This window comes from Centroberyx affinis, unplaced genomic scaffold (genome assembly GCF_046629955.1).
Source record: "Centroberyx affinis isolate AG114_WGS23_722 - 3 ecotype Tasmania unplaced genomic scaffold, CSIRO-AGI_Caff_v1 ptg000652l_1, whole genome shotgun sequence".
NCBI lineage: Eukaryota > Metazoa > Chordata > Actinopteri > Beryciformes > Berycidae > Centroberyx > Centroberyx affinis.
The window spans coordinates 40,450-53,450 of NW_027279278.1; the positions used below are offsets into that span (position 1 = coordinate 40,450).

Here is a 13,001-nt window from a genome sequence, read left to right on the forward strand (position 1 = left end):
TCAAGCCGATGTTGACCTCGCCTATCTCCGTCTAACAGCGCCTCTCTCCATCTGCATTCATCACCGATTCATCTCTTCAAACCGGTGGAATCGCGGGGGCCCTCAGAGTCCAGAGAAGGCAAACAGAGCGGCAGACCTCACGCATACTAACTAAATCATAACAGGGCAGAGGCCAGAAGAGGTCAAGTAAGGTAAGAGGCCGGTGAGGGAGACCGAGCCGAGGCCAGAAGGATGAAGACCAGACTCTGAAGGTTTAAGCGGTGTTGGGAGTCTCCACCGTGAACGCTCTTCAGGAGGACTCTCCGGGGGGGGGGCGCTCCGGCAGGGGTAATGTAGTGTTTAGCTGTCAACACGGCCACGACCCTAGAATATAAAATAATGACTAGAAGAGAATCACTGTCGCCTCAGGATCGCCTCGGGGCCCAGAGCAGCGTGACACCGCTCTCAAAGGCATCTCGCTCTCTCTGTTCTCCACCCTGCTCCCTCTCCGTCGCTACCGCCTTGTAAATAATTTAACACCATATACATCACGCTACTGTCAGCGGGCCTGACGCTAGACTAGGCCGTACCAAATTCATTCCAGCGGCCAGATGTATAAAAAAACAAACAAAAAAAACCCCACAAAATTTATACATACGCCACTTTCCACACAGAAATTGGTATTTATAAAAAAAGAATGTGCTGTGAGAACGTGCGTACCTCCACACTTTACACCATGCTTACACATGCTTTCATGAGTCAGCTGAGTGTGATATAGCAATGTGGTAAAGAGAAGGAGAACGTCAAAGAATTCATCTTTTCAGCACACCACAGTAGTCTATTGTGTCTCAATGGAGTTTCACATAATCATAACATCTATAGATGTGTCCATTAACATCATTTTTTCTACTAGTATGATTTTTATTCTAGCGCGACTAAATAGGTTTGCATCTTGTCACCCATATCGTAATGTGGGAATAATAATAAGCACATATCAGATCATAAATCAGAGCTGCTCATGTGTGATCAATCAATAGGCTGTTATGGCTCACAATATATAGCGGTGTGTAATGGCTGTGCATAAGGATTTAATGGCTGCTGTGGCGCTGCTAGAGGACGCTGCCAATGCAACACTAAGGAGAGGAGAAGTCTGATTTTCTGGCCCATGATGATGAATGGTGTTAAAGTCCAAACCAGGTTAAATACTGGTGTTGTGGCAGTGGGCATTAAGCTCATGTGAGCACAGTTTGACAATGATTGAGATTTATAAAACGGAAAAATACATGAACACAACATAAGCAGGATTTATAAACCTGAAGAAAACACTGTATGCATGTTTCCAATTTTGTGCACACAGTCTGGAATCTACACAGAGTTTTATCCATCTGGCCCCAGGTGTCTTTACAAGAGACCTGTGCCTGCATAGCACATAATTAGCAAGGGACAACAATGACAATTGTCTAAGCCGACAGGGATACAAATCTGAGATGGATATATTAATAATCTTGGTGAAGAAAAAGACAATCAAAACAAGCTCCACCTATCCTCTAAATGAACAGAAATGACCATAATTCTGTAAACAAAATACAAAAAAAACAGCTGCTTATGCATATCCTAGAGCTTTGCTTTCAGGATTCAGCTACACTGAGCTCATAACAGGACCTGACATGCAGCAAACAACTTGATATTAAATCATTCAGGTCAACTGCAGCCTGATAAATATTTGAGTCTAATACTTTAAACGCTGTACTGCCAAGAGAGACATGTACAGACACACTGTGCCGCCAACACTCACACCTCACAGCTTTGTGGCAGCGAGTTAGACAAGTGTTTTGGATTATGGGCACTTACTGCACTAGCTGTCCAATCATCTGCATTAATTTACATTCAAACTGCTAATGCTAATGGGGCCGAAGCTGGATTACCCAAGTCTGAGCAGCAGCAGCTGCAGACTAACAGATAACAAATATTACCAGTAGCTAGATCAAGTGGTTTGCGTTCTAGTAAATCATTTCCATTCAGGCAGGCAGGCAGAGCAATAACATAAATAACACCAAGGTACAACCCTTTAATAGAAAACCCGCTATGCCCTTTTCTGTGGAAACCCAAACTCCATCAACAACCAAGAATAGCCCCATTGTTAACATTAATGCACACCAAACAGAGATGCTATTGTTAATGGATTCATATTGAGGCAGAAGATCATCTTGACCACAATCAGTGCTATCATCAAGTATGTGGCAGAAGTCGACCAGCAATATAAACCAGTGGTAAACTGATCATGTTGCAGTGTATTCACAATGACAGAATGCTTTCAATAGTGGCTCATCAATGGATGGTCATGTCACAAAAATTACAATATTGACTAAAGATAAATGTCATACTTATTTCTATCTTTTATGAATCAGTCTTCGTCAGACTCTTAGTTTGTCTCTGTGCTCCTTTCCTTTGTCACCTCTAGCTGTTTATTGTTAAGGTCTCCAGAAGGAGATTGGGACGACCATCAGCCATTAGTAGCTAGTAGTGGGAAAGCCCAGGCAGCGTTTGAACAGAGCTTTGGAAGTTAAGCTCAGTTCAGGAGTGGAAGACCAGACATTTGAAGAGTTATATTATTATATTATATATTTAGAGCTATACATCCATTTGTAGGGATTCAAGATCTCTAAAATATTGAAGATTCAGTCTGTTTAAGTGGTATCATTTTGTCAATTAAGGACTTGACACCTATTGTCCTTTAAACAAAGTAACAGCGTTTTAGTTTTTTGCCACTAAAAGTAGTTGTCACTTTTTTTCAAATTGTGGATGTCTCAAGTTAAAATGAAACTCTGTTTCCCCAACATGGTATCAGGGGCCTCTATCTGGCCCAGTCTCATACATCACTTTCACAACAAGTATTGTGATTTCACATCATACTGAATGAGGAACACAAACAGCAGAGCTGCTGGGTAATACTGCTCAAACATCCGACACCTCATGTTCATGCTGACATAACGCAGCCATGCGCACACTCTTGCACACACTCACTACCCCTTAAGGATTATCCAAGTGTACACTCTCACCATAGCCCGATAAATAGCACAACTTGCACACACTGATTTGTCATGCATTCTCAAACTTAACAGCCAAGAAGAGAGACGACCTTACATACACTCGTAATGCACTACAGTGCAATATAAGCCATAGAAATCAAGACCCATATTTATCATGTGAGAAGGCTGATCTATGGTCAGTTTCTCCTTTCAGGTGATCACAAATCACAAGTGGACCTGGTTAGTTACGATAGATCAGCACTGCTACAGACACCTACAGACCTTAACCATATATTTGTCTTAGGAGAGAGCACTTCTGAAGCTGAGCCACACATATAGGAGACTCTTCACTAGATATGGAGCTACATCATAAATTCCAATCAAAGACAAAATCAAACGTCAAATGCCTTAAAGGAATATCTTGGCATTTTCAAAGTAAAATTCTTCTTCACCTGACACTGTGGGAGAAGAGTTGCTCCTCAGTTCCCCAATTCAACAGCCTGTTAGCATCCCTACATGAGGACCAACATGGAGACTAGTCACAAGTGTCTGGTAAAGAGAAATAATTGAAACAATTGAAATCAACCTAGCTTCTACATCCGTCAGTTCATTCAGGAATAAATACAGGGGGTCGCTCAGACTGCAGGTAACACACTACAGAAATATGCGAGGAAGTACAAAAATAGGTGGATTTTTACTCATGTACCACAGATGGCTAATAAAAAAAAAGTGCTGTAGTCAAGTGGTTGCAGTCTAATTCAGCTCTAATTCATGTTCAGAATCAAATCATGATTCTCAGAGTAGGCCACCGCTGCTCTCTAGTGGCGCCTTTGGAATTCACATTTTCAAGATATGGAAATAAAAGTATTGTAGAAAAATATGCTTTTCGTGGTACTTTGGACAGACACAACATTGCAGCTTTTTTAAATTTTCGACACATCCTCCCGCTCTGGGTTAGCGCCCCATTACACTAACTCGAGGGGAAACATTTGTAGATGTAGAATTCAAACATTTTCTGCTCCGTACAAATGGGAAGGAGAAATAGAGCGTTATTTAAACGAAATGGGTTTCTACAGCAGTCTCAGAACAACTTAAGATATTTTCATGTCTGCCTCTACTCATATTCTGAAATCTTGTCGCCCATTTTGACTGAATAGGGCCCGACCTTGGCTCTGTGTTTGTGCTCTACAAGATGGGGGAACCTACGTCAGCTCTTCACTTTGACGACAGCACGGTGATAAATGGGCAATGTGCAGTTTTAGGAAGAACATGAAATAGAGGACTACTCTATTTTTATTGTATTCTAAAAAAAACGAGAAGTCTTTGTTTTTTGTCAGTGGGCCGGACTACATCAGGTGGGAGGGAATGATTTTCTAAGGCAGAGGCTCGGGCTACATAATGAATCGACGCATACAAAGTGTAGCGCAACCTGTTGTTTTAGCAGCAGTTTGGTTAGTTAGCGAGCTTGTGAATTTTCACAGGGCACTTGTGCAGATATCATCTGGCCTTTAGGGGTGACGAGAGCGGGCTTGACGGGTGCTGCACATCCACTGGTACCACTAGATGGACTCAATCCACAGCAGAATGAAAGCAGTTCTGATTCTACTCCTAGGGGTATATTACACTGCAAAAAAAAAAACATGCTTACCAACTCATCTCATCTTCTATTAGACTTATCAAGCATGTTTATGGACATTTTAAGTCAAACTGTCTGTCTACCCATCTACCCACAAACTAAGTGAAACACTGACAGTATCATTTGAAAGCGTCGGAAAGTTGTACTGTTCAGTTTAAGAATTTAAGATCACACCCCATCCTGCTGAGGGAAGCCAATGCACAAGTCTCCCCCCCATCCTGCATTAGTGCTGCAGGATCTTTAGAATAATTCCTCTCAGGGTGGAGCAGCAGTAGAAAAAGCATGGAAAAGCTGGAGTTACACAATGGCTATGTCTGCATTTTCAATAAGCTCCATGAGAATATGAACAGCAACACATTGCTTGATGCTTTGGCTCCATGCTGTTATTTTAGATGTGGAATTACACAATGACTGTGAGGTCAAAGTATAGACTACTGGCTTTAGTTAGAGGACATTTTCAAACACAGTTGAAACTACAGTTGCACAACTGCTGGACCCATTATACAATGCATACATTATACAATTTGGACAGATTAATATCATATTCATAAAGTTTCATTTTCAGTATGTAGGCAAAAATTCTTAAGAGTGCAATGAGCTCTACAAGTCTGCAATGCATGGATATGACCGCACTACTGACATCATATATATTACCACAAATTAAAGCTTAGACAGGCTTAACTTCACCTGTTTGTCACTGCATCATTTCACTTAAGTCACATGACTAGCCAAAATATTGAACAAAGTGTTGCTGTTGAAACACAAAGCTCACTGTATGTCATCATCAAAGGAGAGCATAGACAATGGATTGTATATATACACCCTCAGTATGTAGGTTTTTGTAAATAAGCTACAAAGCATAAGGCTACAGGAGGGGGCACTAGGACCCCTTGGGCTGCTCAGGTAATGATAGTGAGTGATAAAGGATGGGTCACTCCAAACCATTCCTCCCTGAAAACTGTAGTAGGAGCAGGCGTTGGATGTAACCCCTCCTACCGAGCCGCCTCCTCTCAATTAAGTTTCAACATAAATATAAATAGGCAAGGATAACGTAATCACATCAGCATTTTCAACGGCAGTAAAGGACACCGACGTTCACCACAGAATACCTTAAGTTCACAGGGATGTGATGTTCAGGGGGGATTTGTTTTCAGGATTTTAGGCTTGTGTGTTTTCCTGCCTTTTTTTTTTTTTAAATGTTCCTGATCACATCCCTGAGTTTACTGACGAGATAGAACGTTTCACAAATAATTACTCCAGACAGACGTAGAGCAGGGATTCCCAAACTTGGTCGTGTTAAGGAGCCCCTGGATAAATGCACTTTAGACCACAGACTGTTCTCGTCTGTCCCTAGTCATTCTTATACATTGGCTAGGGATGCCCTGGGACCCTTTCAAGGACCCTCTGGGGTCTCTTGGGGCCCAGTTTGGGAACCTCTGACCTAGAGGGAATTAGATAGATACAGGTCACGTTGAAGCATTGGATGGATGCGCATCGATACAGTAGCGCACAGGGCGGAGACGGCGGGAGTGACTTGTCGGCCTTGTGCTCCTCGCTGCTGAGTTTGATTTATACTCTCTGCGTGAACTGCGGTTTGACTGTAGCGAACAGCACATGGGAACATGCAGGGATTAGTATTATTTTTTCAACTTTTGATTTTAACCATACCGATTTATAACTGAATCTATATCTGTAGGCCAGTTACTTTTGTGGGAAAAGAAACTCTGAAAAGAAATATGGATGCTCCTTTGTGCTGCCCCTACGCAGATGGATTGTTTTCCATGCGAACAATGCAGAGGTATGAATGGAGCTCCGGGCTGAGGGAGCTCACTGCACGGTCTGGTACAGGTAACCTCTTTTATAAGCGCTGAGGGGGTAGAAGGTGGCCACCACAAACTTCCCGTCGAAGGTGCGGCCGGTCAGCAGCCTCTGAGCCTCTTTGGAGTCACTGGAGTTGGCGTACTCCACAAACACCTGGCGGACACACAAACGGCATGTGGATGAGAGAGTGAGTGAGTGAATGAGAATGAGGAAAGGAGAGAGAATACACCGTATATATGTACAGAGTACAGTAAAAGCACAGATAATATGTCATGAAATGCTTTTCCAGTGAGACAGTTTAGCCCAAATAAGTAAAGGGGGTGAACACTTTTGCAAACTTCATTTTTTTGTTTATGGAACTTTCACATAAACTTCATTAAGTGCCACTCCACTTAAATAGAAAAGAGTACTTTTTGTCCAAATTGTACACTAAAAATTCAAATTTTGAACTCATTTTGGAGCACAAAATGACCCCATTTATGCATTTATCAGCATAAAAATCAGGTTTAATACATCCAAGACGCATTGGGGACGGATTAAAATCTGTTTAAGTAAACACAGTCAGGCTGCAGGTGAAAACCTCTATCAGCAGTTGGATAAGGATAAGACTCACGGCTGGAGTACAAATGATACCAGATACCAGATATATATTGTCATTGTGGACAGAATGTGCATATTGCAGGGGAAAGCGCGGGGCAAGGGCAATCGGATTTCTATCCGGCTGCCCAAGATGCATTTTTGATAACAAATGTAAATGTAATGCGGATAAATCGTTTTGTTTTTTTTGCCTGAATAGTGCATTGGAAATCTTTTTTCAATCTATTTTAAGACTTTTTCAGACTTTTTAAGATGGGGTGGGTTTAGTCTAACCTGTCCTTTCCCTGGGTTCTCCTTGGGGATGAGCAGAGAAACCACTGAGCCATACTTCTGGCACTCCTCTTTCATGTCCTCCAGGATATCTGTGAAAAACAAAGACAGCCAATATTACTTTAGTACTTATTATTACTCATTTCCAACTGAACACAGCTAATGAAAGTTCTGATGTTTGCATCATTGCAACATGTTTGCAAGTGCAAGTACTGTAATAGGAAAATAAAACCAACACTACTGCTGGTGCTATTCACATCTTTTGGCAAAGTTACACAATTCATGGCATTTGCCTTAGTTCGTGATAATAGGTGACTAGCATTATCTAAAAGAAAATGAGAACATGTAGCTAAATGGTAAGTAAGCTCAAATGATATACTGTATGGCCAAGTCTGGCAGTCTCCCAAAAACAAATGCATTCCTTCGGTGGCTCTACCTTCATACTCCTCTTCATTGTGCAGATGGCTGTCGTCAATCAGGTTGAGCAGACGCAGGACAGGAGAGGGTAGCAGAACCAGGTCCTCAATGTGAGGAGCTGTCACACACACACACACAGATAAGTAAATGTGGCGAACTAGAGAGAGAGAGATATGTGTTAATCTGGGTGTACGTCTCAAATATTTACACATACCAAAGGGAATGCTAAAGAATGGGCTCAGCAGGGCAGTTTCAGCTGTGCATCTGTGCTTGGGATTGTTGTGAAGCATGCTGCAGGTACAAAGAGGCAAAAAGGTCAATGTAAACCTATGACTGTAGAGGTTATAATTACAATAAATACCACATAATAATTCCAGTATATAGTAGTCTCAGTCACAAACCTGAACCCCACCACATTGCCAGTATTTGCTACTTTAGCTGTGATAAATTACCTTTTGATAAGGTCTCTGAGGTGATAGACGGGGATGGCAGGGCACACCAGGCTGTTGCTGGCAAAGATGTGGTCTACTATGGCAGCGCTGTTGTCCTGAAGGAGAGGGAAATAGATAGATAGCATGCTATTTTGTCATTGCAACAAGGGTTTAGCATTACTGGACATTTTAAAACTTTGGAACATAATGTGTATCCGTATCACACCCAGAGCCAGGGGCTTCTTTGGCGTACCTTCCACTCCTTGGAGCGGACAGTTTCTTTGAGTTTGATTCCTGAGTACATCTCCAGCAGGATGATGCCCAGGCTCCACAGGTCCACGGCGGCCGTGCAGCCCGAGTCCCCCTCCATCTCCACCCCGGCCTGGGCGAGGCTGTTCTGGAGCTCGGCCTCCGGGGCGCGGTACCCGTCGGTCTGGATGTACTTGACATCCTGAGGGGGGAGGGCGAGGCAGGGGGGGGAGGGGGGGGGGTTAGAAATGGGAGGAGGGAGCGGCGGTGGAGGAAGAGAGGGAAAAGGGGATGGGAGGATGGAGGGGTAAAGAGACGGAGCAGGGGAGAAGAGGACGGGAGAGAATGGGAAGTCAGGGAGGAGGAGAAGGGTGAAAGAGTGAAAGGAGAGAAGGACAGAGAGGGAAACAGAAACACCCTGGATTTGCTCATGCTTGTTACACTCCCATGCTCGCCCTCCCTCCTCTTTTCCTAACCCACACATCCCCGGGGAAAGCGCCCACCTGGTTTCCCTCTTTGAAGCTGAGGCCGAAGTCGATGAGCTTGAAGCACTCGTCGTCGGCGCTCCAGAGGACGTTGCGCGGCTTGAGGTCGGCGTGGACGTAGCCTTCCCTGTGGAGGAAGGCCAGGGCCTCCAGGACGTCTCTGGCACAGTGCTGGACCAGCCACATGGAGTGGCCTTGCTGGGGTCTGGTGAAAATGAGGTCATGAAATAAAATAAAATGCCCACCGATGCCTTAGCTCTCATAAATGCATGAAGGCCTCTCAGCGACTACGCTAACATCTAAATTTTGGTCATGGTACTGGAGAATAGTTGCATGAGACGCTGTGTAAACTGGGAATTATCTACTGCACTACCAGGCACCTTGGACAAACTCTTCGAGAAAAGTTCAAAAGATTTTATATGCGCTGCAATAATTTGCTGTTAAGTGTCATAATAGCGATTTGCATGGCCTCACCTACAAATCACTATTATGTGGGTAGAATGACATTTAATTTACATATGCATGAGCATAACAGGCGCAAAGAAGCTTTATTTTTTGAGCAGTGACATTAGGCGTCAACATAGCAGGGTTAAACTGGTATGTAGGCTGATATTGGCCTTTTATTAAATATTTAATATTGGTCAGCCAGTGCTGTCCACCTCCAATGTGATGAAGGTTCCTCCCTGACCACAGCTACTTAAAAACAGCCTGGAAAACCTGACATGAAATTGTATTTTCTTTGCACATTTTATTCATTACCTCCACCAAGGAGGTTATGTTTTCGGTGCCGTTTGTTTGTTTGTCTGTTAGCAGTATTACGGAAAAACTACTGGCCCGATTTTCATCAAACTTCGTGGAAGGGTGTAGCATGGGCCAAGAACCCATTAAATTTTGGAGCGGATCCGGATCCGACTCACAAACAAGCAATAACAGCACGAGTGCCCTTCTAGTTCATTAAATTATTCAAATATGTTTTTTGTAACTGAATTCTTCATTTAAAGGCTGTAATGTACTGCACAGTTTCCCTGCGATTGAATAGGTGTGGTGGGTCACCCTGACTGTATGGAAAACACTGACATCACACGGCTTACCTATCACCCTGGGTACCGCTGCTGCCTGCCTGGGCGCTGCCTCTCACCAGCAGCTCTGACACGCTGACATCCAAGAGCTCTAGCAGGAGACAGCGGGTGGACACGCCCATACAGCTGTGATTGGTGAACACTCCGTACAGCGTCACTGGGAAACAGGAGGAGAGCGAGTGTGGCATTAGGAACGGCGATGCCTATACTGTCACTGCATTCACATGATGTGGGAGAGACAGCAGATAAGAGCTTCCTACTAGAAAATACTGTTCACCTCAGCGGTCAAGTAGTTAGCAGAACATACTGTTCTCAGCTCAGCTTTCAGATGTATGTTTTTTGCTCTTAGGTTAAATGAGACTACCTGATTAAATAAAGCATAAATGAAAAAAATATGGGGTTTGCTGAGAAACATGAATCCAAATATATGTGTGTGTGTGTGTTGAGTGTGAAAGAGACATGACATTTGACGGCTTCAGACAAGTTTGAATGTGAAGTCGTTCCGATGGTTACTCCCATATGTTGTGAATGCAGCATACAACCGTGTGTTTGGCTCCAAAGCATCTCTGCCTGTTTCTGAGTCCTGACCCTCCACAAGACAAGAGTAGAGTACTGCTATTTTTTCATTAGACTGGGTCTCCTCTAAAAACATTCTCAACCAGGGATCCTGATCTTGCCTATTAGCAATGCTGTGAGCAACATGTTTTGCAGTATCCTGCATCTTTGCCATGCAAAACATATCAAACATGGGTGCCAGCATAAAACTAATGTGCGATACAAGTGCAGTAGCACATCATACTGAGAAATAAGATAAAGGATTTTGTAATATCTTCAGATGGATAATGAGGGGACCTTACTGGTGTTCCTTCTTGCTATGACAACAGGTTGGATAATTTCATGGTGGTTTAGATGATAATAAAATGGATTGATTTATATCTCAACTCAGCCTCGATAAGTGCCGTTCTCTTTTTGTGGAAGAACAATGTGTCAAACTCCAGCCTAATTTCTGGTAATATATTGTGGTCCTGCTTATCTGCAAAGGTACATGGAATGTCCCACAAAATATGAGTCAAGACCTTTGTTGAATCGTTAGGAGCCAGTGAGCCACTCCTTAATTTCAATAAAATTTCAATATTTAGAAGTGGTTCACACTGCTCACTACACTCTGAAAGGCTGAAGTTTTATTGCAATCAAGTCCTGCTTGGTGGATTATATGTATGCCAAATTGAGAGTGGACCCCAACTATTTGTAAATGGTGTTACATCATGTTCTCCAGGTGTTTACATTTGAAGATAAGTAAGGCCTCACTGAATTGTCAGATTTTTGAATGGAGTTTGGCATACTCTCCATACAAAAGAGAGAACAGAATGTATTGGGGCTAGTAGATACAAAGGTGGAGGTAGGCTTGAATGGCGCCTTGATATAAACCAATCCAATACCAATATCATAGAATCCACCATGAAATCTTCTCAGTTCCCATAGTAAGAAGAAAAGTTAGTAATGCCACTCAATATCCATCTCAACATTATGCAAATTGCTATTCACCAACTCTGATGTTAGGTTACATGAAGCAGCCCAGGTACACTTTCTGCCTGCTACATTCTGCCCCGGTCAGGCACAGGCCTGCATGTTTCCCAAGATGAAATGAATGCTGTTACCTATGTTTTTATGTCCCTGGATGTCTTCCAGCACGGACCTCTCTTTGTGATACCCGTAATCTCCTCCCTGAGTGTCGGCCTGGAACTCCTTGACAGCGGCGGTGGTGGCTCTGCCCGAGCTGACTCGGTACACCGAGGCCGAGACTCCCTGGCCGAGCCGCGACTGGACGGTCCAGATCTCCCCGAAGATCTCGAACAGCACCGGCTTCATGCTCTGGTCGACGCTACCCTGCGACGCCATGATAACCGCGCCGCTGTCTGGACGCGGCGCCGACACCTTTCCGCTCGAGTCGGAGCCGCAGTGGGCCATGGGGGGCAGCGGCAGACGGAGACAGGAGGATAGGAGCCAGCTAGTTGACAGGTGAGAGCAGCTGCAAGACCATTGCGAGCAAACCCTATCTGGCCTGGCCCTATCAACACTACCCGACGCGTCAACGGCAGCGAGTTGAGACTCCGGCTACATCCACAACCTTCCTAAAACTAAACACAGAGCAATATGTACGCATATTAGATGACGGTTCGCTTACTGAGGCTGTCTAAACGACTTCACACGAATCAGGTGACAAAAAGTTAGCAAACTTAGCTAAAGTAGCCGCTGAGTTTGAACACCAAAACAAACCATTTCAACGACGTGCGTGGAAGTCTTCACCCCATAATAGTTACACCGGTTGCTGCTTTTAAGGCTTTTGCATCGGATATTACGACTTGATATGTTTTATCAGTTTCAGCTACGTTTTTGCTTCTCTTTACCGAGAGCTAAAGCAGGTTGTTGATGTTTTTTAGGACACGAATTGTACTTCCTGTCCTGCTTTTCACTCTGCAGGCTGGCGGTACAGACTAAGCCGCAGTCTGCCCCCTACAGGCAGGGAGGGTACGGTCAAAGACTATATAATACTCAATATAATACTGTCTCTGGTACAGTGTCATCCGCCCAAAACAAACAGGCTTCTGTAGAGAGACTGGAAACTGGAAAGGAGGTTGAAACACAGTTTTGAAAGCTTGAATCTATATTTGAAAGGTTGAGCTCCGTTTTGAATCTTTGTGGGAATTAATTTGTCCTTGTGTTTAGTTCCGTGGTGGTAAGAAAGATTGTACACTTGAAATAAAAAAATATCTCTATGAAATTCCACATTGAAAACGTGAGAAAGTGTTCAATGTTTGTAACTTCAACTAGAATTACAACATTTTTTTGTTCAAGTGTGCAAACCTTTTGCAACCACGGAACCTTAAAAAATTATACAAATTAATTCCAGATTCAAAACTGAGCTTAAGTTTTTCATATAACAGTGATGTTTCTCCACAGCTGTTTGGCGCTACTGCAAACGATCAGTTCAAGGAAAACCGGAAATG

At 43.5% G+C, this 13,001-nt stretch overlaps 1 protein-coding gene across 1 annotated transcript; it reads right to left on the reverse strand.

Annotated features, from left to right (window-relative positions):
* Positions 1-6,471: 6,471 nt before the first annotated feature.
* Positions 6,472-11,961, reverse strand: uhmk1 (U2AF homology motif (UHM) kinase 1). Its single transcript, XM_071519048.1, has 9 exons — positions 11,652-11,961; positions 10,022-10,150; positions 8,933-9,108; positions 8,434-8,631; positions 8,202-8,296; positions 7,964-8,040; positions 7,769-7,867; positions 7,336-7,424; positions 6,472-6,618 (listed from the first exon to the last, which is right to left on the reverse strand). Exons 1-9 carry the CDS (start codon positions 11,959-11,961, stop codon positions 6,472-6,474), a joined length of 1,320 nt encoding a protein of 439 aa, XP_071375149.1.
* Between the last annotated feature and the right edge of the window lie 1,040 nt (positions 11,962-13,001).

What these genes read in the sequence shown, in the direction of transcription:
- uhmk1 (XM_071519048.1), bottom strand. Translation starts at nt 11,961, where the DNA reads ATGGCCCACTGCGGCTCCGACTCGAGCGGAAAGGTGTCGGCGCCGCGT. An exon ending in GCTTCAAAGAGGGAAACCAG is followed by an intron (nt 8,632 to 8,932) that starts GTGGGCGCTTTC and finishes CTCCCCCCTCAG; the next exon opens with GATGTCAAGTACATCCAGAC. An exon ending in AGAACCCAGGGAAAGGACAG is followed by an intron (nt 6,619 to 7,335) that starts GTTAGACTAAAC and finishes TGTGTCCGCCAG; the next exon opens with GTGTTTGTGGAGTACGCCAA.